We start from the raw sequence: 24164 nt of genomic DNA on the forward strand, positions 1-24164 counted from the left end.
AGGGGGAAAAGCCCCTTATAAAACCGTCAGATCTCATGAGAACTCACTATCATGAGAGCAACATGAGGGTAACCGCCCCTATGATTAAATTACCTTCCACTGGGATCCTCCAGTGACATGTGGGGATTATGGAACTACAGTTCAGGATGAGATTTGGGTGGGAACACAGCTGAATCATATCATTTTGCCCCTGGCCTCTTCAAGATCTCATGTCCTCACAATTCATAATACAGTCGTACCCTTCCAACAGTCCCCCAGAGTCTTAACTCATTCCAGCATTAACTCAAAAGTCTAAGTCCAAAGTCTCATCTGAGACAAGGCAAGTCCCCTCTACCTATGAGCCTGTAAAATCAAAAGCAAGTTAGTTACTCCCTAGATACAGTGGGGGTACAGGCATTGGGTAAATACACCTGTTCCAAATGGGAGAAATTGGCCAAAACAAAGAGGCTACAGGCCCCATGCAAGTCCAAAATTCAATAAGGCAGTAATCAAACCTTAAATTTCCAAAATGATCTGCTTTGACTCCATGTCTCACATCCAGACCTGCTGATGCAAGAGGTGGGCTCCTAAAGCCTTGGGCAGCTCCACCCCCGTGGCTTTTCAGGGTACAGCCGCGCTCCTGGCTGCTTTCATGGCCTGATGTTGAGTGTCTGTGGCTTTTCTAGGTGCACAGTACAAGCTGTCAGTGGATCTACCATTCTGGCATCTGAAGGATGGTGGTCCTTTTCTCACAGCTCCATTAGGCAGTGTCTCAGTGGGGACTCTGTGTGGGGGCTCCAATCCCACATTTCCTTTCTGCACTGCTCTAGCAGAGGTTCTCCATGAGGGCTCCACCCACGCAGGAAACTTCTGCCTGGACATCTTGGTGTTTCCATACATCCTCTGAAATCTAGGTGGAGGTTCCCAAACCTCAATTCTTGTCTTCTGCACACCTGCAGGCCCAGCACCATGTGGAAACTGTCAGAACTTGGGGCTTGCACCCTTTGAAGCAATGGCCTGAGCTATATGCTGGCTCCTTTTAGCCTCAGCTGGAGTGGCTGGGATGCAGGGCACCAAGTCCCATGCCTACACACAGTAGGGGGACCCTGGACCTGGCCCAGGAAACCATTTTTCCTCTTAGGCCTCTGGGCCTGTGATGGGGAGGGGCTGCCATGAAAGTCTCTAACATGCTCTGGAGACATTTTCTCCATTGTCTTGGTGATTAACAGTCGCATCCTTATTACTTATGCAAATTTATGCAGCTGGCTTAATTTCTCCTCAGAAAATGGGGTTTTCCTTTCCATTGCATCATTGGGCACAAATTTTCAAAACTTTTATGCTCTGCTTCCTCTTGAAAGCTTTGCCACTTAGAAATTTCTTCCACCAGATACCCTAAATTATTTCTCTCAAGTTCAAAGTTTCACAGATGTCTGGGACAGGGGCAAAATGCTGCCAGTCTCTTTGTATAGCAACAGTGACCTTCACTCCAGTTCCCAACGAGTTCCCCATCTTTATCTGAGACCACCTCAGCCGGAAATCACTGTCCGTATAACTCTCAGTGTTTTGCTCAAAGCCGTTCAACAAGTCTCTAGGAAGTTGCAAACGTTTTCATGTCTTCTTGTCTTCTGAGCCCTCTAAGTCTCTAGGAAGTTCCAAACTTTCCCACATTTTACTGTCTTCTTCTGAGCCATCCAAACTGTTCCAACCTCTGCCTGTTACCCAGTTCCAAAGTTGCTTCCACATTTTCAGGTATCTTTATAGTAGCACCCCACTCTATGTGGCACCAATTTACTAGTCTGTTCTCCTGTTGCTAATAAAGACATACCTGAGACTGGGTAATTTATAAAGGAAAGAGGTTTAATTGAATCACACTTCAGCATGGCTGGGAAGGCCTCAGGAAGCTTACAATTATGGCAGAAGGGGAAGCAACACATTCTTCTTCATGTGGTGTCAGGAAGGAGAAGTGCTGAGTGAAGAGGGGGAAAAGCCCCTTATAAAACCATCAGATCTTATGAGAACTCACTTACTATTATGAGAACAGCATGAGGTAGCCACCTCCATGATTCAATTACCTCCACCTGGTCCCTCCCACGACACATGGGGATTATGGGGACTACAATTCAGGATGAGATTTGGGTGGGGACACAGCCAAACCATATCACTTATCTTTCAAATAAATATTTTTTCCATGCTGTTTCTTGAATGGAGAAAACTTCCCACATCACTGGCTCCTGCTCTTATCTTCACTACCACTTCACTACTTCCCTCACTCCTACCACCCATGTTCACAAGATCATTGTGAAATGTAATACATCAATGTGTGCAAAATAGTTGGACTCATACTGATGTCTTGGTGAATATTCTGTGACTTTCCCTTCATGCCCACAGATTTAACTGCATCCAACTCTGATAGGAAGTTTCCCATGATTAATTTTACTCACCAACACTTTTAAGTCATTGTTACATTTATACAAGTTTATTCACATTTCTATTTATTATCTTTATTAGAATTTAAATTCCCTGAAGGTGGAAACTCAATTTGAATATTTTTTATGTGCTCCATCTTCCAAATGACTAGTCTTAAGTGAGGCATACTGCTCCCAATTACCTTAGCAGAAAACTGTAGTTTTTTCCTATACATTTTTTTATTGTGGTAAAAGCATATAAAATTAAATTTACTGTCTTAACCATTTTTAGTGTACAATTCAATAATGTTGAGTATATTCACAATGTTGTGAAATAGATCTCTGTAACTTTTTCATGTTGAAAAACTGAAACTCTGTGCCCACTAAACAACAACTTCTCTTTTTCTCTTCCCTTAGCTCCTGGTAACCATCATTCTACTTTCTGTTTCTATGAATTTGACTATTGCCAATAGTTCATATAAATGAAATCATATAATATTTGATTTTTTGTGACTGCCATATTTTACTTAGCGTAATGTCCTCAAGGTTCATTCATGTTTTAGCATGTGACAGGATGTCCTTTCTTTTTATGGCTAAATAATATTCTGTTATATGTATATACCACATTTTGTTTATCCATTCGTCTGTCAATGGACATTCGGGTTGCTTCCACTTCTTGGCTATCATGAATGGTGCTGCTATGAACATGGATATGCTGCTATCTCTTTGAGACCACGCTTTTATTATTTATTTATTTATTTACTTATTTTTTGCGAGACAGAGTCTTGCTCTGTTGCCCAGGCTGGAGTGCAAGTGCTATCTCGGCTCACTGCAACCTCTCCTTCCTGGGTTTAAGTGATTCTCATGCCTCAGCCTCCTGAGTAGCTGGGATCACAGGTGCACACCACCACACTTGGTTAATTTTTGTAATTTTTTGGTAGAGATGGGGTTTCATCATGTTGGCCAGGCTGGTCTCGAACTCCTGGCCTTAAGTGATCTGCCCCACTTGGTCTTCCAAAGTGCTGGGATTATGGGTGTAAGCCATTGTGCCTGGCACATTCTTTCAATTCTTTTGGCTATATACCCAGAATTGGGAGTGCTGGATCATATCGTTCCGTTTTTAATTTTTTGAGGAACCACCTTACTGTTTTTCACAATAATTGGAGAATTAAATTTTGATTATTCACTTTATATATGCTGAAATTTGACATAATTGAGCTTTTGTAAATATTTAGTAAGGGAATGACAAAGCTGGGGGCTTAGCTTTCTAATTTGTCCTTATCCTTCCTCCTTCAGGTAATCCTGAAGCGCAGGTGCTTTTTTTCTCCCCGATTCTCCTGTCTTCTTACTTATCACGAAAAAGGCACATATATCTCTATGTATATGACAGTCATGAGTGCAGTCCCAGTTTAATTCTGGTTCTGAATTTTAACTGTAGAGATATGAGCAAATTTCCTTATGTATGATTGATTAAGAATAAGCTCAAAGGGATGTCTGTATTCCAAGAAGAAATTTATTCCTTTTTCCCTGCCAAGCTGTAGCAGCTAGTTCTGATCTAAGGGCTTAAGCTAATGATGGCACATGGGAGGACTCTTTGGGATATTCCCTATTTGCTCAAAAAGTATATCTATATAGAAATATTTTACCCCATTGTGTGTATGCATTTTCTGAAGGAAAATCAGCATTTATTCATTATTGTGAATATAATTTCTGTCAGATTCATATGGCTTCTGCAAGTATTTTAATGTTGAAAGTAAGCCCAATGTATCTCACATTCTCTAGGTTCATTATGACTTTGGCCTGCGTAACATTCTGTCCGTTCTTCGGACCTTGGGAGCAGCAAAAAGAGCCAATCCAATGGATACGGAGTCCACGATTGTCATGCGTGTACTACGGGACATGAATCTTTCTAAACTGGTAAGACTCACAGATGGAAGTGTTCCACCTACTTGGATATCAGTTAAACTAACTGCCCATACACGAGACTTCAAAATATTTATTTAAAATGTTCATTTAAAATGCCTAATTGTCAGATAAAGTGCTGGAGAGCATCACTTTAAATTATACTTTTTCAGACATTTTTTTGGGTAATGATTCCTATCCACTCCAAAATGTGCCTATTCCGATAGAATTGCAGTGGATTTGAAAAAATACACATGTTAAGATGCCAAATACCTTGAGTCATTTTTGTGTTTTAGAACTCAAATCTCACCTTCGGAGTCTGGTAGAGCCTGGTAGGAAATAATGTGTAAATTCTACAAGTGTGTGATAGTTTCACACTATTATTTCACAATAGAGGCTGATAATCAATGCCCACTATCCGTGGATCTATGTAAAGGGTGACAAAATGATAGATTTTTATTTTAAATTAAAAGTATACACCAAATTCCAATTCACAAACCTGCTATTAATTTCTAATTTAAAAATTCTTTTAAGTTTAAATTAAAAATTGTAGACTATGTGGTATCCCCCAAAACTGACTATTTTATGGAAAGATTGTCACATAGACAGTATTGTCTTCCTTCCATTTCTTTCCTTTCTCCCTGTTCTTTTCCTCTTTATTTTATTTTTTTTAATTTATGGGAAAGATGAGGAAAATGTTTCTTAACTTCAATAAAGGTGATACGTTATTTGTTAGTGGTTACATTGCAATAACCCGGACTGTGTTGGGCATTTCCAGTTTATCTGCATATTGCTATGTTTATACCAGAATAATTGGTCTGATTTCCCATTTTCTTTTTTAGATTGATGAGGATGAACCCTTGTTTTTGAGTTTGATTGAAGATCTCTTTCCAAATATTCTTCTGGACAAGGCAGGTTACCCTGAACTGGAAGCAGCAATTAGTAGACAGGTAATATGCTTCACAGGGCATCGAAGGCTGGTGTCTGTCTCATCTGAATTTAATGGGAATAAAGTGGGGCTGCTGTGGCTCCAACCTATGCACTCTGAGCAGCAAAAATAACAACAGTGAGGCTAACACTGCTGTCTTAAGGTAGGCCAATGCACACCACGAGTCAAACTCCCCTTGCCCTGGGTCTCCTACCATTGCACAGCCACATGTTCAGCTAGTCATGTGCGAGTAGCCCTATTATTGGTGGAAACCATTCCATGGCAGATGCAGAAATGAAATGTGATTGGTCAGCAGGGGGTGGATGGGGCTCATCTGGCTGCCTCTCTGGAGCTTGGCTTATCTTGTTTCTGCCCTGGTGTTTGCTGTGTCGCCTGCCTGTGCGTGTTATTTGCAGTGATCTCGTGGCTTCTCTTTCCTCAGTACTTGTGGCTTCTTGCTCAGACTCTGGGGGTGGGATACGGTGGGTAGGGTGGGGGAACCCACCACACTATGTATATCATGATGTCTCTGGACTTCCCATGGTACTTGGTGCAGCTTTAACTTTTTATAGTCTTCCTAGGAATGAAAATTAATTATGTAAACCTTATGCCTCAATTTCTTTTTCTATGAAGAAGAGTTTGGAAAAAAATGTTTTATAGAAGTGATGATTAGCTCATATTTATAAATTGCACTTCAATTCCTTGAAAATATTTGTAATAAAAATCAAATGTGGCCAGGTGTGGTGGCTCGTGCCTGTAATCCCTGCACTCTGGGAGGCCAAGGTGAGTGGATCGCTTGAGCCCAGGAGTTTGAGACCAGCCTAGGCAACATGGTGAAACCCTGTCTCTACCAAAAATCCAAAAAATTAGTTGGGCATGGTGGCATGTGCCTATAGTCCCATCTACTCTGGATACTGAGGTGGGAGGGTCACTTGAGCCTGGGAGGCTGAGGCTGCAGTGAGCAGTGATTGCACCACTGCACTCCAGCCTGAGTGACAGAGGGACACTCTGTCTCAAAAACAAACAAACAAATGAAACAGAAAAAAAAAGGAAATCAAAATGTAGCAGTACTTAGTTTATATTTTGCTTTAAAAATTTAGTATATAAATGTCTGAATTTTCTGATGAGGTAAGAGTGATAATTTGTCTGCAAGTGGTTTCTTCATCTTTTGGCTAATTTTAACACTACCTAAAAGCTAAGTATTGGGCCGGGGTGGTGACTCATGCCAATAGTCCCAGTGCTTTGATAGGCCAATGTTGGGGGATTACTTGAGGCTAGCCTGAGCAACATAGTGAGACCTCGTCTCTACAAATAAATTAAAAAATTAGCCTGGTGCAGTGGTGCATGTCTATAGTCCCAACTACTCATGCAGCTGAGGCAGGAGGATCACCTGAGCCTGGGACTTTGAGGCTGCAGTGAGCTGTGATCACGCCACTGCACTCCAACATGGGGTGACAGAAATGAGACTCTATCTCTAAAAAAAAATATAAAAATATAAAAAAGCTAAGCATTAAGTAATTGATATGATGACTTACGTTAGTAATTTGTAGCATATAAAAATCTGAAGAGCAAATCATAGCATAAAGTGATACATGATTATTATAAAAAATTATTTAAGTAAAATTGAAATCATTACGTACTGTGAGTTCAAGCATAGCATGACGATTAAGTGCATAGACCATGGATTTGAACTTCTTGGTCTTAAATCTGCATTCCATAGTTTCACAAGCTGATCATCTTGGGCAAATTGCTTAGTCACTCTGCTTCAATTTCCTTATCTGTAAAAGGAAGATGTTAATAGCATCCCTTCCATCATGTTATTATAAAGATTTCCATCATGTTATTATAAAGATTGATCTTAGAATAATATTTGGCACAGAGTAACTTCCATACATGCATTGATAGATAGAAACTCTGCAGTGGACATATAAAGACAGCTTGAAATTTATATGGAACTTCAATCAACATAGTATGCTATCCATTTTTCTAGTTATAAGTATCACCTTTTAAATTAAACATTTAAAATACATTTTGCTGTTTGAGTCTTTATTTTTAAGTTGCTCCTCAGAGGTTCATTCAATAGAATATTTATATAAATGTTTTCAGTTCCCAAAGATAAATGCAGATATTTCTTATTAGTTTGGGATAACATCTTCATTACATTCAGCCAGACTTTTGTCTATGTAAATATGTATTTTTCATGCAATATATTTTTTATTATGGTAAAAATACAACATAAAATTTACATTTTAATCATTTTTAAGAAGAATTAAGCACACTTACATTGTTGAGCAACTGTTATCACCACCATCCATCTTCAGAACCTTTTTTATCATCCCAAATTGAAACTCTGTACTCATTAAACAGTAAATCCTCCTCCTTCCTCCCTATGTCTGTGTATGTTTTTGTGGCACAATGGTAAATCGAGATTGTCATTGATGTGTTTCTTTTTTTTTTTTTTTGAGATGGAGTCTTGCTCTGTTGCCCAGGCTGGAGTGCAGTGGTGTGATCTCGGCTTACTGCAACCTCTGCCTCCCAGGTTCAAGCAATTCTCCTGCCTCAGCCTCCCAAGTAGCTGGGACTACAGGTGCCCACCACTATGCCTGGCTAATTTTTGTATTTTTTTGGTAGAGACGGGGTTTCACCATATTGGCCTGGCTGGTCTTGAACTCCTGATCTTGTGATCTGCCCGCCTCGGCCTCCCAAATTGTTGGGATTACAGGCGTGAGCCACCGTGTCCGGCCGTCATTGTTGTGTTTCAATGTGGGGATTCTCTTATGTTTTCAGGTTGAAGAAGCTGGTTTAATCAACCATCCTCCTTGGAAACTGAAGGTCATCCAGCTATTCGAAACTCAGAGGGTGCGACATGGGATGATGACTCTGGGGCCCAGTGGGGCTGGGAAGACCACCTGCATCCACACCTTGATGAGAGCCATGACAGGTACAGGACAGCCAAGGTCAATGCCTGGGGTGGCCTATTTAAATAGTGGTGACCCATTTGAATGCCCAAGAGGGATACACAGGCAGATACAATAATATATTTTTATAGGAGGAAATACTGCTTTATTAATTATTGGGAACATTTTAGAGATAACGTATTACATTAATGAACCAGAGAGAAAAAAAAAACATTTTTAGGTGACTTTATGCACTGCACTGTATGTTTTACATATGTTATGTAATTTGATTTTCACAATGATCTTGAGAGGTGGTTATTATTATCCCCATTTTGTATAAAAATCAAGGCTCAAATTCAAAAACGCCCAAAGTCACAAAGATGGTAAGTGGTGGGACTCAGAGTTAAGGTCAGGGCGCGCTTAAAAAAAGCCCAGTTTTCCCAACATACCATGCCATTTCCCAGTAAAAACAAAATACAACACACTGTCTCCTAATAAATAGAAAATAATTCCAAACCCAACTCTTATGTTCTATATGCCGAAGTCATCCCAATCCCAATCATAAATTACCTTCCCATTTGGAATCAGATTTATTTTAGTGAAGTTAAATAAATGCATTTCATTTCCAGATGTCCCCAAGCCTTACATCTAAAGTCATCTAAGGATAATGGACATTACCACATTCATGATTATTCTTGTATTCTCTGGTTCTGATCAGACATGGATGACTCTCTTTCTAAAAATATTGGCATCCCGTAGACATTCCAAAATGTCACAGAACCTTGGCGGTTGGAATGCAAAATATATAGCAGTGCATTGAGGTTCTAGGAGCTGACTGAAAGCCCATCCAGCAAAGAGGTACCTGGGTGGGCTTTCAGGCAGTTCCCGAAACCTCAGTGCACTGCTACTGATGCAACACTGGTACATTGTTGGTGGTTGCTGAGGATTGCCAGTATTTACTGTGGGACCCTGCAGGTGTCGGGTTTGGTCTTTGTTTCCTCAGTTATTGGAGGAAGTGAATTCTGTCTATCAGGACTCTACCAGGCAGTCCTCAGACTGAGATAAAGTGTGTTCTCAGCTAACACCTACCTCTACCAAAACGGACCACTCCAACCTGCAGGACTTATCACGTGGTTTTTCATGTATGCTGTTAAGATTCTGTTTTGGGATTTTTATGTTTCTTAAATGATTGTGTTCTTCCTCTCAAATTTTTCGCAATAATATTTTTGTTGCAGTGACGAAGCCGCCTTCTGTTAACAATAAACTTTAAATGCACATGGTACAATGACTCGAACAAAATGAGTACTAAATATTAAACAATATAGATACATTATGTATGGTATATCTAAATTATGTAATCTGTATGGCATCACTGATTCTGGAGAAGTTCCTTGCAAAGAAGAATTAATCATTAGACTATTTGCTGTTTATGAACTTGGTTTTGGTTTTAGTAGTAGAGGAAACATTAATCTTACTTAAAGAACCATTGTTTCTCACTGAAAATGTTAATAATCCAAAAGATTGAGAAGATAATTTAACTTCTGCTGACGAAGTGGAGGGCTGATGCATATTATTTGTCCCCTGATTTAGCATATATCTCATCAAATGTCTTTAATATTGCATACTTTGAAGATCTGTCAGGTTCTGTATTAGAAGCAGGACATAGACATAGACAGAGATAATTATAACTCAACAGGGAATTGCTATAAGGAAGGTTTGGACAAGTGTCCCGTGAGTAGAGGCCAAGGTGATCAGAAAATCCTCTAAGGAATTATAGAAAGGCATACAGACCAGGTGCTACTTCATCCGAGGCTTGAGGGTTGAGTACCAGATTGATAAAAAATGTTTTTAGCAGAAAAAAGAGTCTGTGTCAGTAGGAGGGATTGGAGAGAACATGATATACCCAAGGAAGTGCTTTGGCACTTCCGCCATGCCCAGCTAATTTTTGTATTTTCAGTAGGGACGGGGTTTCACCGTGTTGGCCAGGCTGATCTCGAACTCCTGACCTCATGATCTGCCCGCCTTGGCCCCCCAAAGTGCTGGGATTACAGGCGTGAGCCACCGCGCCCTGCCCATTTTTATAATTTTATACTTTAAACCTTATTGTTCACTCTTCTGCTCATTAACCACAGTCCCTCACTCTTCTGCTCATTAACCACAGTCCCTTATGCACAGAATCCCAGCCCACTGAAGAGTCGGCTTAGGGTGTGAAAGATTTGAATACATTTCTTGAATACATTTCTTGGTCACAAAAGAAAGTCCTTGATTCATGCAAAATTCATTTAGCTTATCGTTTTCAAGGTGAGCAAGAAAACATATCACAAATCAAAGCTGATAATGCAGTGAATGAGGCATCTTCTAGGTGATATTTCAGGCAGAAGATTTAATCTAGTGTAGCTTAAACCAAAGATTTGTTTTGAGCCATGAAATTTAGAGAGCTTCCAGATTATATTAGTACCTTCATAAGTTCCAGCATGGTATCTTTTTTCACCCCTAAACAATATGCAATTTTCTCTAAAGAAGATAAAAAAGTGCTTTAGTCAATAAAGTATAATGAAGCTAATTATGGTAACTTAGAATGCAGTAAGACATATTTTCAATGTAGTTCTGCAGTTTTCATATTTTGAGCACCTGCTGACAGTACACCACAAATTAGTGCAATGTTGCTTAATGATGGTTCACTTCCCATCTGAGATGTCTAAAATTTGGATTTACTTGGTATAGATTGTGGAAAACCACATCGGGAAATGAGGATGAATCCCAAAGCGATTACTGCCCCACAGATGTTTGGTCGGCTGGACGTTGCCACAAATGACTGGACTGATGGGATATTTTCTACGCTTTGGAGGAAAACATTAAGAGCAAAGAAAGGTAGAAGATAAATTACAAGGATTATTTTTGATATATACTTCTAGATAAAATCCTTAGAGGCTATACAGAATTAGTAGAACAACTGTATTTGCTGTATAATATCTTAGCCAAGACTAAGAAGTCATAAATCAGTATGATATTTGTGAATGTTGAAATAATGAAATTATTGATTACAGTATTTAAAATGCTCCCTTTTATGAAATAATATTTTCTAAAAAAATATGTCTGTATCCCTGTGATATTTTAGAATAAAATAGATGGAAAAAGCTGTTAAGGAAAATTGATAGTATTGAATAAAGTGATTTTACCATAACTATTTTCACTGAATATTTTACCAGTGTTGCTCTCATTTAAGTACAGCCTATTTTTAAAGAATTGATTTCTCTATAAAGTCACAGAGAAAATGGGTTATTTGGGAGAGAAAATTGTATATAGCAAAAATGAAGTCTACATTGAACTAATAAATTATTCTGTATAGATGGACATTGGTGTTCAGTTGTTTAAACAAACTCATTAAGGGCTAGCGGTTCAGTCTGAATAGTCCCTCACTTATGGACTTTGTAAATTGAACCCAATGTTCTCAGAATATAAACTCGGTGGGAAGAGGTGACATCAGCTTTCTTCTCATTTGATTTCCTCACTCCTGAGTGAGCAGGCAAAGGCAGAGTGAATACAATTGCAGAGAGAAAGAAGCAGGAGAAGGAGGAGATATTTGGGCTTCCTGGGTTTACCCTTTGGGCAACAGTGTCCTTCTGAAAAATGTTTAAAGTAGTACCATTGACGTTCGCATTTAATAACACTAATATAAATTGTCGAAAGAGAAATGAAAATGCTTCATTTAAAAAAGTGCTTATATTAGAAATTGTTTTTGTTCTACTGGAAAGAAATCAAATTTTATTCCTGATTTGTTCCAGTAATCCATTGTAAACACAGACCCAGTGACCAAATGTGACTTAAAAGAACAAGAGCTCAGAGTTTTTTTTTTTTCCCCTTCTTTCCACATTAAAAAAAGGCAACATATGCTTTTTCTTTCAAAGTGACTCTGGTGATTAGATCACCATTTTACTTGAATTGCTAGTTGAATGAACTTGATTAGGATTTTCAAAGCATTTTTTTAAATAGACTATCCCACGGTTGTTGCATAGCAAAGAAAATTTAGAACCACAAGACAGGTCATGGTGTTGGTGAGTAAGAGAAGGTAGTAGTTGAGAAATTAAGAGGAATGCTACTATTAAATCAAATACCTAAATTTACAATGACATTCTTGTTGAGCAATCTGCTGATGTTTGTCATTTTCTCTACCTCCAAGTATCTCCTCGTGTGACTGCTGTCAAGTTTTTTGCCCAGTGTTCCTCTGAAATTGCTGTATCAAGGACACCCCTGACCTCCAGCTTATCAAATACAAGTTGCCAGTTCTCAGTCTGGTACTGCCCTCAGGAGCATTCGGCACAGTTGATCGCCTGCCTTCTTGAAACCCTTCCTTCCCTGGGCTGCAGGGATTCCTCATCCTGCTAGCTCTTTTTCCACTTCTGCTTCCTTGAGAAGTCTGGAAGAAAGGGGAGCAAACACAGGAGACCATGCCAGAAGCCTAAGGGTTACAGAGCCTCTGTCTTCAGCCCTCTTCTCTCTCCACACTTATCTAGAAGAAACTTACCCAGTCCCACAGCTTTAAATCCCATCTCTAAACTGGCGACTTTCACATTTTTTCTCCAGCCCTGACCTCTCTCCTGAATTCCCAACTCAGCAACTCTACGAGGATCTCTACTGGATGCCTTAGACTTAGGTGCAAACCAGAATGGGTTCCATAGCTCTGTCTTTCCCACTGCCCTCATATACCTCTCCCCTTCCTCCTCTTTTTGCCCTTCAGGTTTAACTTCTTACTGTTCCTGGAATGTGATCACCTTAGTTTGGGATGCTAGAGACTGGGTGGCTTATAAACAATAGACATTCACTTCTCATAGTTCCAGAGGCTGGAGGTCTGAGATCAGGGAGCCAGCATGGTCGGGTTCTGGGGAGGGCTTTCTTCATGGTTGCAGTCTGCTGATTTCTTGCTGTACCCCATGTTGCAGAAGGGCAAGGGAGTTCTCTGAGGTCTCTTTATAAGGGCACTAATCTCGTTCATGAGGATATTTTAGGGGAACACAAACATTCAGTCCATTGTATTACACTAAGCCTGTATCTGCTTCAGGGGCTTAGCACTTTCTGTTCTTGCTGTCTGGAATATTCTACCTCTAGATCTTTACATCACTTCATTCTCTTCCTGGAATATCTTATCGACCACCTTATCTAAAACATGCCCCATGCCCTCATTCTACTTAGTTTTTTTGTATGTTAAACTTTTATTTGTTTGCTTGTCATCTCTACTCCTTAGAATGTAAGCTCTGCAAAAGCAGGACATTGTCTCATTTACCACAATATCCTCAGCCCCTAGAACAGTGACATATGCAAGGTGCTCAATGAATATTTGTCCAATAAACAAACTACTTTTTGATTTAATTATGGGCCTTGACTACTATATAAATATCTTTGAAGATCCTTTGTAATAAAACAAGGTAATCATTTGGAGCAAAACTGTATTTAAAAATTAATGAAAATTACATCGAATATAGTAGTTCTTCAAGCTATTTTAAACTTATGTGTACATGCACTGCATGAGTGTATGTATTTTTTTTTCCCTTTGGTGGGGTATTCTAGGGGAACATATCTGGATAATTCTTGATGGTCCAGTAGATGCCATCTGGATTGAAAATCTGAATTCTGTTTTGGATGATAACAAAACTCTAACCCTTGCCAACGGTGATCGGATTCCCATGGCTCCAAACTGCAAGATCATTTTCGAGCCTCATAACATTGACAATGCTTCTCCTGCCACTGTCTCAAGAAATGGAATGGTTTTCATGAGCTCTTCTATCCTTGATTGGAGTCCTATTCTTGAGGTATAATTGAATCCTTCTTTTGTATAATTAAAAAGGAAAACAGATCCTTTAGCATTCTTTTAGTGTGTGTGCCAATTTTTCTGCAGATGGCAGTGTAACTGCATTTTTATGCTAATGTTTATGGAAGATACCTTGAATGCACTGGGACATTCAAACCCTGATTGCTCCTAACATGTTTCTTCATTACTCTTCTAATCACTTTTGAACTGGGATTTCCAACCTCTGGGTTGTAGAGTAATTGCCAGGCCTGTATGAACCAACAGTCTTGCCAAACTGTGTCTGAGGACTGAATAAGTAAAATTTAATTTGATCAATCTGGGGATTCATGATATTTTTGAAAGGTACACATTCACATAAAGTTTAGGAGGACCATCTTAGAACATTAACTTGGAGTCAGTTTATTAAAATTGCATATAAGGAATTTTTATGAGATTCATTAGTTATAACGTTAGTTCCAAATTTGAACTTGGCAATAATATTTCAGATAACAGCTCATCAATTCATAATCAGGTATATTATTTTATTACCAGCAATATATCCTAGAATATATTGATCAAAATTATATTATAAATAAATGCCTTGCATACTTAGATATTTTGCTATATAAATATTATAATGTAAGGCAGAATGTTTATTAGATAAGCCACATGAAAAATCTTGTTTTACATAGTTGGTTATATTGATTATTTTCATCACCTAAGTTTTTTGAAGATGATTTTGATTGAAAACATTTAAATTCTTAATTTAAATAAAGTAGATGTTTATTTTACATTATATCATTACATTTGCAAACTTTTATTTCTATATGGTTATATCCTAACTTTTTAGTAATGTCTTTCCAGAATTTACTCAACTCTGTTGCAAAAGGCTTTAGATTTGGTATGAAGATGGGAAGAAGGAGGGAATCATATAGCAAAATGATGTTGACATAGAGTTGAATGTGTCACTAAAAATAGTTGTAAAGGTTTCAGATTTCACAGTTAGATTATCCATCCATTAAGGAAAATAAAAGCAGAGGGTTGCAACCCTGTTTTTGCAAAAGTAATCACTAATGACAATTCTTTAAAATACAGATGATTGGGTTACACTTCAATCTTACCAAATTAGAATCTCTGGGAGGCAACTCAGGATTTTTTTTTTTTTTTTCTTTTAAGTGCCACAACATTTTTTTTTCACATAGCCAGGCTTGGAAACCACAGGTACCGCAAACTACCAGTGAAAATGTATATATATGATTTTTCCAAAATACTTCAATTTCAAAAAGGTTTTTGAAAAATACTTTTATACAACTAGCTAATGGAATACTAGCTAATGCATGAGTTTGCTATTTATAAAATAAGCTTTTGCTATAGTCTGTCCATACTGAGACTGAATAAGACCTTTACTTTAATGCTATACCCACCTCATAATATCCTATATGTTTTAAATAATGCATTTTCTTTTTTGGAAATTGTTAGGAAAAGCAAGACTCATGAGAAGAATCAGATTGGAAATGTTTAGAACAGGAAGGCCAGCTCTGAGAGTTATTAGAGGGCAGAGTAATTGAAAAGTTGTGTTGCTGACAATCTGTCAGCTTCAGGGAGCCAACCTGGTTACCTGCCCTAGTGAATGTCGTCTTTCGGTTCCATCAACTCAAAAGTGCTGTGTTATGTTTTTGTCGAGGTAGAATCATGGTAAATTCATGAACTAATGAATAATTCAGAATCAACATTTTATTGCTTCTGTTCAGAGTCTCTAATTGTTTCTTGGAATATTGAGGTGAAGAATGAGCTGATCTCTTGACCTTAAGAGAACTTGCCTCATCTTAAGGAAATGCTGTGTGTTAAGTGGTATTTATGAGATGCAGTTTCTTAATACTAGGTTTCTCAAATGACCAAATTCTCCATTTTCATGAATATCCTTGATATTTTTCGACACTGTTTATTAATTAAATTAGAAGAAATAAAAAGAAACAACTAATTGTAGTAAATCTTTGTTTTCTGTTAAAAAAAATCTGGGGGCCAGGCACAGTGGCTCATGCCTGTAATCCCAGCACTTTGGGAGGCCAAGGCAGGCGGATTGCTTGAGGCGAGGAGTTTGAGACTAGCTTGGGCAATATGGCAAAACCCTGTCTTGACAAAAATTACAAAAATTAGCTGGGTGTAGTGGCATGCACTTGTGGTCCCAGCTGCTTGAGGGGCTGAGGCCAGAGGATCACCTGAGCCTGGGAGGTGGAGGTTGTAGTGAACTGAGATCATGCCACTGTATTCCAGCCTGAGTGACAGAGTAAGATCCTGTCTCAAAAAAAGAAAAAAAAACCTGGGTATGGATTTCCTTTGTTCATCTTTTATTCTTTACTTTTCTCCCCTGAGTTATTTCCATATATGTGCCTTCTCATTTTCTCCCAGCATATTTTAATCAAGAGTTGAAGACTATTTCTCCATCTGTGAGCATATGGATAGTGTAGTAGCTGAACATGTAGGCCCAGGCTTTCTGGGTCTGAATTCTGCCCTTGCCAGCTGCTTGCAGTGGGCTCCTGAGCAGGCTACGTACACTTCCTGGGCCTCTGTTTCCTCATGTGTAAAAGGAGGAAAAGAGCAGATCTTACCTTGTAGGGTTGTTTTGAAGATTAAGTGAATTAATACGTGGAAGAGTTTGTAACAAAGCCTGGAACATAGTGTGTGGTATAACCATTAGATATTATCATTATTAACAGATACTTTTAAAATTTTTGTCCCCAAATGACCATTTTCCTAGTGTGCTAATAAGTTTCATGAATACACTTGTCTGTGAACTGACAGGGTTTTCTTAAGAAACGCTCACCTCAAGAAGCAGAAATTCTTCGTCAGCTGTACACCGAGTCTTTCCCGGACTTGTATCGCTTCTGTATCCAGAACTTAGAATACAAGATGGAGGTGCTGGAGGCCTTTGTCATCACACAGAGCATTAACATGCTTCAAGGCCTGATTCCTCCGAAGGTAAATTGCTCAACTTTCTAGAGAAATTCTCTCTTATCAACTTAGCCATGCTGCACAGAGAGTACTATATTTTCTCTCTTATTAATGTAGCCATCCATGCTGCACAGAGAGTACTATATTTGAAATTAGATTTTGTTAGAGCTGTTGGGGAGGGGGAATATTTCAAACATGGATCCCACATATATACTTATTTTTTCATATCCCTTTAACAAAAAATACAGCTAACCATGGATTTGGAATTTAGTTGCAGGTTAACAAAGTCATGCAACAGGTATCCCAAAATTATTACTGTGTGTGTGTTTTAATTTTTAATTTTTGTGGGTACATAGTAGGTATACATATTTATGGGGTACATGAGATATTTTGATACCGGTATGCTATGTGTAATAACCACATCAAGGTGAATGGGGTATCTATCACCTCATTCTTCATTTCTTTGTGTTATGAACATTACAATTGGACTCCCTCAGTTACTCTACAATGCACAACAAATTATTGCTGACTGCAATCACTGTGTATTTTTGCACCCATTCATCATCCCCATTTCCTCCCCCTTCCCCACTCCCCTTCCTAGCCTCTGGTAACCATCCTTCTACTCTATCTCCATGACTTCAATTGTTTTAATTTTTAGCTCCCACAAATGCATGATAATATACCAAGTTTGTCTTTCTGCGTCTGGCTTATTTCACTTAACATAATAACCTCCAGTTCCATTCATGTTGTTCAAATGACAGGCTCTCATTCTTTTTTATGGCTGAATAGTACTCCCTTGTGTGTATGTAGCACTTTTCTTTATCCATTCATCTGTTGATGGACACTTAGGTTGTCTCCAGGTCTTGACTGTGGTGAACAGTGCTGCGATAAACCCTGTTTTTTTGTTTGTTTGTTTGTTTTTTGCCATGGAGTCTCGCTGTGTCGCCCAGGCTGGAGTGCAGTAGCGCCATCTCGGCTCACTGCAAGCTCCGCCTCCCAAGTTCACGCCATTCTCCTGCCTCTGCCTCCCGAGTAGCTGGGACTACAGGCGCCCGCCACCACGCTCGGCTAATTTTTTTTTTTTTTTGTATTTTTAGTAGAGACGGGGTTTCACCATGTTAGCCAGGATGGTCTCGATCTCCTGACCTCATGATCCGCCCGCCTCGGCCTCCCAAAGTGGTGGGAGTACAGGCATGAGCCACCGTGCCCGGCCAACCCTATTATGTTTAAAGGCAGCTTGCTGTTCTCAGAGATCAGTTCTTCATTTGTTCTCCAGTTGTATTCATCCTTTCCCTTGTTCTTGGAGGGCAACTAGTGTCTTGTTTCTATGTTTACTGTTTCCATTGAAACCCTAGAGCAACGTTTGGGTTTCAGAATCAAGTTATTAAAAAAAAAGTGTCTTTCCTTCTCAGGAGCAAGGCGGGGAGGTGAGCCGGGCTCACCTGGGGCGGCTGTTCGTGTTCGCGCTGCTGTGGAGCGCGGGGGCGGCGCTGGAGCTGGACGGACGGCGCCGCCTGGAGCTCTGGCTGCGCTCTCGGCCCACAGGGACGCTGGAGCTGCCGCCGCCAGCGGGGCCCGGGGACACCGCCTTCGACTACTACGTGGCGCCCGACGGTGAGGACACCTGCCCGTCCAGACGGAACCCATGGGGGCCGTTCTTTCCTACATGGCCAATATTTACACCATATATATTTTTTCTAAATGAGATTTATAATTATTGGCTGTAAGATATGAAAACGTTCGTGTGTGAAGAAAGTGAACAGTGGTTTCTTTTTAAAAAATCTACTTTGTATTTCAAATGCACATTTTCCTCTTGTTAAATATATTGTGCACTAAACTTTCAATGAATTAAGAAACATTTAAAAAACCAAATCAGATCCATTTCTGTCACTCATTCAGTATAATCAGCAATTTATATAAAAGTCACAAAGTTTAAAGTATATTTTTGCCAAATACGTGTGTATCTATAGCTGTATATCTCTATCTCTGTATGTATATATACTTTAAGGTTATTGGTGTATGTATAAATATATAAAGTACATTTATACAGAAAAGTACATATATGTGGGTGTATAATAATGTATTAAATATTTAATATACATATGCATCGGCCTAGGATCTTTTGCCTAATGAAAAGTGTGTGAGATTAGACATTCGAAAGTGACCAATGATTTTAGATACACACTACTCTCACTCTGTTCTGTATTTTTATACATACTTCACGCTATTGGAAACTAATATATATTTTTTAAAAATTCCAAAATACTTCCTAGTATTTCCTAGGTTTCCCACCTTGAAATTGTTCCTTGGGACATTTTGACTCAGCTAACACAGACTTGTGTACTTAAATCTCTAATTTTAATGATCTTCATTTTATGGGGAGAATTTGGAAGGTGACCTCATAAGATTTCAAGGATGTCTGCTCATTACAGTTCGGAGTTGAATTATTAATATGGAGATGGAAATGTCCTCTGTTCACCTCAGGTACATGGACGCACTGGAACACGCGTACCCAGGAATACCTGTATCCGTCTGATACCACCCCAGAGTATGGTTCTATTCTGGTGCCAAATGTTGACAATGTGAGGACTGACTTTCTAATTCAAACCATTGCTAAACAGGGCAAGGTATGACTTTTAATTTTTATTAACTGTAGCATATTTTAAGGGGAGACATGAAGCATCCTGCATTTATTTAGTTATTTATTGAGACGGAGTCTCACTCTGTTGCCCAGGCTGGAGTGCAGTGGCGCGATCTCCGTTCACTGCAGGCTCCGCCTCCCGGGTTCACGCCATTCTCCTGCCTCAGCCTCCTGAGTAGCTGAGACTACAGGTGCCCGCCACCATGCCTGGCTAATTTTTTGTATTTATTAGTACAGACAGGGTTTCACCATGTTAGCCAGCATGGTCTCGATCTCCTGACCTCGTGATCCGCCCGCCTCGGCCTCCCAAAGTCCTGGGATTACAGGCGTGAGCCACCGTGCCCAGCAAACATGAAGCATCCTGCATTTATTATAAAATGTTTTATGTTGCAGTTTAGAATACACGAAAATGTTACCTAACCTACTATTCCTTTATTATTCCCCACTAAAGTATGAGTTGAATAGTTCTAATTCATAAGTAAGTAATTATTTCTTATGTATGAGTTGACAGAAAGTAAATTTTGACTTGCTTTTCCCCAAAGGATTCCTTCTGCTTTGATCGCTGAGCTAGTTTGCTAGGGCTGCTGTAACCAAATACCACAGCCTAGGTGGCCTGAACAACAGCAGTTTCTTTTCTCTCTATTCTGGAGGCTGAAAGTCCAGGATGAAGGTGTTGGCAGGCTGGGGTTCTTCAGAGGCGCCTCTCCTTGGCTGGTAGATGGCTGCCTTCTCACTGTGTCTTCCCATGGCGTTTCTTTGTGTGTACAAATTTCCTCTTCTTTTTTTTTTTTGAGATGGAGTCTCTGTCACCCAGGTTAGAGTGCAATAGTGTAATCTGGGCTCACTGCTACGTCTGCCTCTCGGGTTCAAGCAATTCTCCTGCCTCAGCCTCCCGAGTAGCTGGGATTACAGGTGCACACCACCACACCTGGCTAATTTTTGTATTTTTAGTACAGATGGGGTTTCACCATGTTGGCCAGGCTGGTCTCGAACTCCTGACCTCAGGTGATCCGCCTACCTCAGCCTCCCAAAGTTCTGGGATTACAGGTGTGAGCTACCACACCTGGCCACAAATTTCTTCTTCTTATAAGGACACCAGTTAGAGTGGAATAAGCCTCATCCAACAGCTTTATTTTACCTTAGTCACCTCTTTAAAGACCTTATCTCCAAATAGAATCACATTTTAAAGTACTAGGGGTTGAAGATTCAGCATATGAATTTTGGGGGGACAAATTCAGCCCATCACACTCATTTATTTCATTTATTTTTTTTTCAATTCCCTATATTTTAGGCAGTGCTATTAATTGGTGAACAAGGAACAGCCAAAACAGTAATAATTAAAGGATTTATGTCAAAATATGATCCTGAATGTCACATGATCAAGAGTCTGAATTTTTCTTCTGCAACCACCCCACTGATGTTCCAGGTACTGGCTCTTTGGTATGGCTCAGTAAGCCCAAGTTTGTGATAAACTTTGGAGGCTCAAATCTCTACTATTCTGCTTCAACTGAACCTCATCTGAATTTTCATAGCCATGATAAATCACCCACGTACGTCTTCCATTCTTTCAATTATTCAACTGCAATAGTTTCCCTAGTTAGAATATAACATCTTAAATTATGGAAACATTAAAAGCTTATATAAGGTGCTATAGGCCTCAATGCGGTTTAAAATATCTATGTAGAAAATATTGTGAACACGCAAAATCCAAAACTGAAAGAAAATCATTTATTCCCCACCTAAACCTACTTCCTTTCCCTAGAGTCTGCTTGCCTGAAGGTGTTCCTAATACTCTTTTAGGCTAGGCACTTTGTAATCATCTTTAATGCGTCCCTCTTGCTCAGGTCTCAAAGGCTGTTACAGTACCAAAAGAAATGCATTTCACATCTATTTCTTTATCTTCATGCTCCTGGTTTACCTCTAGGTAATCCACTTCTGCATGATTGCATACCAGGTTATTGGCATGGAAGAATCCCCAGCTATGATTGGTTCAAGTTGAGTTCTCTTTCAGTCTAGCTTTTATACCTTCCAATCCTTATTTCCTAAAATGCCACTTTAATCTTGTTGTTCCCCGACTTAACATTCCACCCTAGCTCCCATGCTCAATTGCAACAAGGTATAAAATCTTAGACCCTTAGATATGAAATATTTTGCTCTATGTATCACAGAAGTGTGAGAGAAAAAACCCCTCAAGTTTGCATTGTTTATTTTTTTTTTCCCAATGAAACCACCAGGAATGACCTAGATTTGCAGTGGCTTAAATAGTTCTTTTTCTTCTGGTCCTAAATTGTACAAGACCTTATTGAAACTGAGGAGGAAATCCCAAATGTCAGTACATGCTTCAGTGATTTGCAAATTATCTCTCATATTTTTATTAGAACATTAATATATCACCAGAAGATACATGTCATAAATTGCAAATGGAAGGGAAATTTTTAGGGGAACACAAATCCAAAGAACTTTGCTTTTAATGAACTTTGTTGTTCTTTAGCTGTTGGAATGAAAATATCAGAGCAATGAAACTTGTTGAAGGCATGGTTAAATCACGACTTTTTATCACTTAATTTAATTGGTGACAGCGGAGTGCCAATGCACTAAGGTCATTGATTAAACTTCTAAATAAGACGGTCAGCTTCATTATACTCTTCTGGAGGAGACAGGATTTCCAGTATGGGCTATCTTTCTATCAAATAAATACCATTCATATAGTGTCTGGGTGGGCAGATCTGGATGGATGGTCAACCCCAAATTGCAGTGACTTAGCAGTGGCATTTTCGTGTTTGGGAAAGGACACATTAAATTACCCTAGGCTGGCAAGATGCTGACATTATATGTGTTCCTTTAATACCGCTTTACAATTAAAGAGCTTTTGTTAGTTTTACCTTAGGAGGACATTCTCTTTAAAGGTTATAATTATAACATTATTTGAGGATAAAGGTTTTAAAAAAATCAGATCAGAGTGTGATATTTTTTCATTATGTGGGGTGATTTTCTAATGATCCACACTTCATGAGACTGTATGAACTCTTTAGGCCTACAGTGTAGTTCTGATTGTAACTATGGCAGAGCTAATGCAGACTTCAGAAGTGAAGGGCCGAGTCCCCACAAGACTGCCCTCACTCAGACACCAGCCACAAGCTCATGGGTTCTCAAGAGACCCATACCTCTGACCAAGTGGCTACAAATTAGGCCATTCCCTCAGCCCTCTCAGTTTCCATAATTCACTAGAATGACTTACAGAACTCGGAGAAATGCTATGCTTATCATTACAGCTTTCTTGCAAAGATACAAATAAGGGTCAGTCAAAAGAAAAGATAAAGAGGGCAAGGTTTGGGAGGGTCTCAAATGCAAACCTTCCCTGTCCTCAGGATGTGCTACCTTCCAGGCGTATCATGTATATCACCAACCTGGACACTCACCTGAGCCTTGGTGTCCTGGGTTTTTATTGGGGTTTTATTACGTAGGCATACTTCATTACATCATTGGCCATAGGACAAGACTCAGATCTTTTTATTTTTTTTGAAACGGAGCCTCGCTCTGTCACCAGGCTGGAGTGCAGTGGTGTGATCTTGGCTCACTGCAACCTCCACCTCCTGGGTTCAAGCAATTCTCCTGCCCCAGCCTTCTGAGTAGCTGGGACTATAGGCATGGGCTACCACACCCCGCTAATTTTTGTATCTTTAATAGAGATGGGGTTTCACCATGATGGCCAGGATGGTCTTGGTCTCTTGACCTCGTGATCTGCCCGCCTGGGCCTCTCAAAGTGCTGGGATTACAGGCGTGAGTCACTGTGCCCAGCCAAGATCTTTAAGACTGAACTCAAATCTCCATCAGCTCCCCTCCCAGGTCAACTGATATCATGTGTCTTAAAACTTCAACCTTCTCATCACATGGCTGGTGATGAGTTGTTGGCATGAGTGGTATGAGGGGCCCATGTGAGTCCTTTCTATCACTCAGGAAATTTCCAGGGTTTAAAGACTCCATCCCAGGAGCCAGGAACAAAGGCCAGTCCAATCTTTTATTATACAGTGAGGCCTTGTCACTGCGTTTTTGTTACCAACTCTGTGACATTTATCTCTGCCAGGTATTAAAGATCTGTGGTTTCTGTCTCTTTAACATGAAATATTTACTCATTTCCTGGAAAAAGCCATATGTTATCTAGAAAACCTGTTGTTTGAGATACAAATTCATAAACCATATAATAAATTTCTAGAAGTGGTACCATATTCAAATATAATAAATAGAAGAAGAATGAAGTATTCTTTAGGCTCCCATTATCTGATACACATGGCTTTAGCCAGATTTCCCACTGTTCTTCAGTGTTAAGCTGGAGTGAACACATCACTATTTCTTTTTTCTGTTCAGAAGCATCACAGGATCATCCACTCTGTTTCGTGCCAGAGACTGTTTTGACTGTGGAGCATCAGGGATTTCTATTAAGCAAGACTCATTAGTTTTAGAAAGCTTTCAATTAGCCAAACTGTTGTAATTAACTTTCTCACTGTAATTTTCAGTCATTCATGCTAAACAGGGCTGATGGAGCAGAGCATTTGTCTCTGCATCTCCCACGTATCTGGATCCCAACCAAACTGAAATTGTAGGTGAGAAAATAGATACTGTCCATTTCTCAGCTGTTACCAAGATGGCACACTGTCCAATGAAGGGCGCATGTCTG

General features: G+C 39.5%; 1 protein-coding gene across 1 annotated transcript in view; it reads left to right on the forward strand.

Annotated features, from left to right (window-relative positions):
• The window catches only part of DNAH5 (dynein axonemal heavy chain 5), a 321482-nt gene that overhangs the window by 182991 nt on the left and 114327 nt on the right, over positions 1–24164 (forward strand). Inside the window, exons 39-47 of the mRNA XM_055366994.2 lie at positions 4167–4301; positions 5129–5236; positions 8002–8155; positions 10836–10982; positions 13677–13918; positions 16699–16875; positions 18261–18462; positions 19333–19475; positions 20781–20915. Coding sequence (XP_055222969.2) covers positions 4167–4301; positions 5129–5236; positions 8002–8155; positions 10836–10982; positions 13677–13918; positions 16699–16875; positions 18261–18462; positions 19333–19475; positions 20781–20915 — 1443 coding nt within the window. The remainder of the gene's footprint in view (positions 1–4166; positions 4302–5128; positions 5237–8001; positions 8156–10835; positions 10983–13676; positions 13919–16698; positions 16876–18260; positions 18463–19332; positions 19476–20780; positions 20916–24164) is intronic.

This window comes from Gorilla gorilla, chromosome 19, assembly GCF_029281585.2.
Source record: "Gorilla gorilla gorilla isolate KB3781 chromosome 19, NHGRI_mGorGor1-v2.1_pri, whole genome shotgun sequence".
In the NCBI taxonomy this organism is placed as follows: Eukaryota; Metazoa; Chordata; class Mammalia; order Primates; family Hominidae; genus Gorilla; species Gorilla gorilla.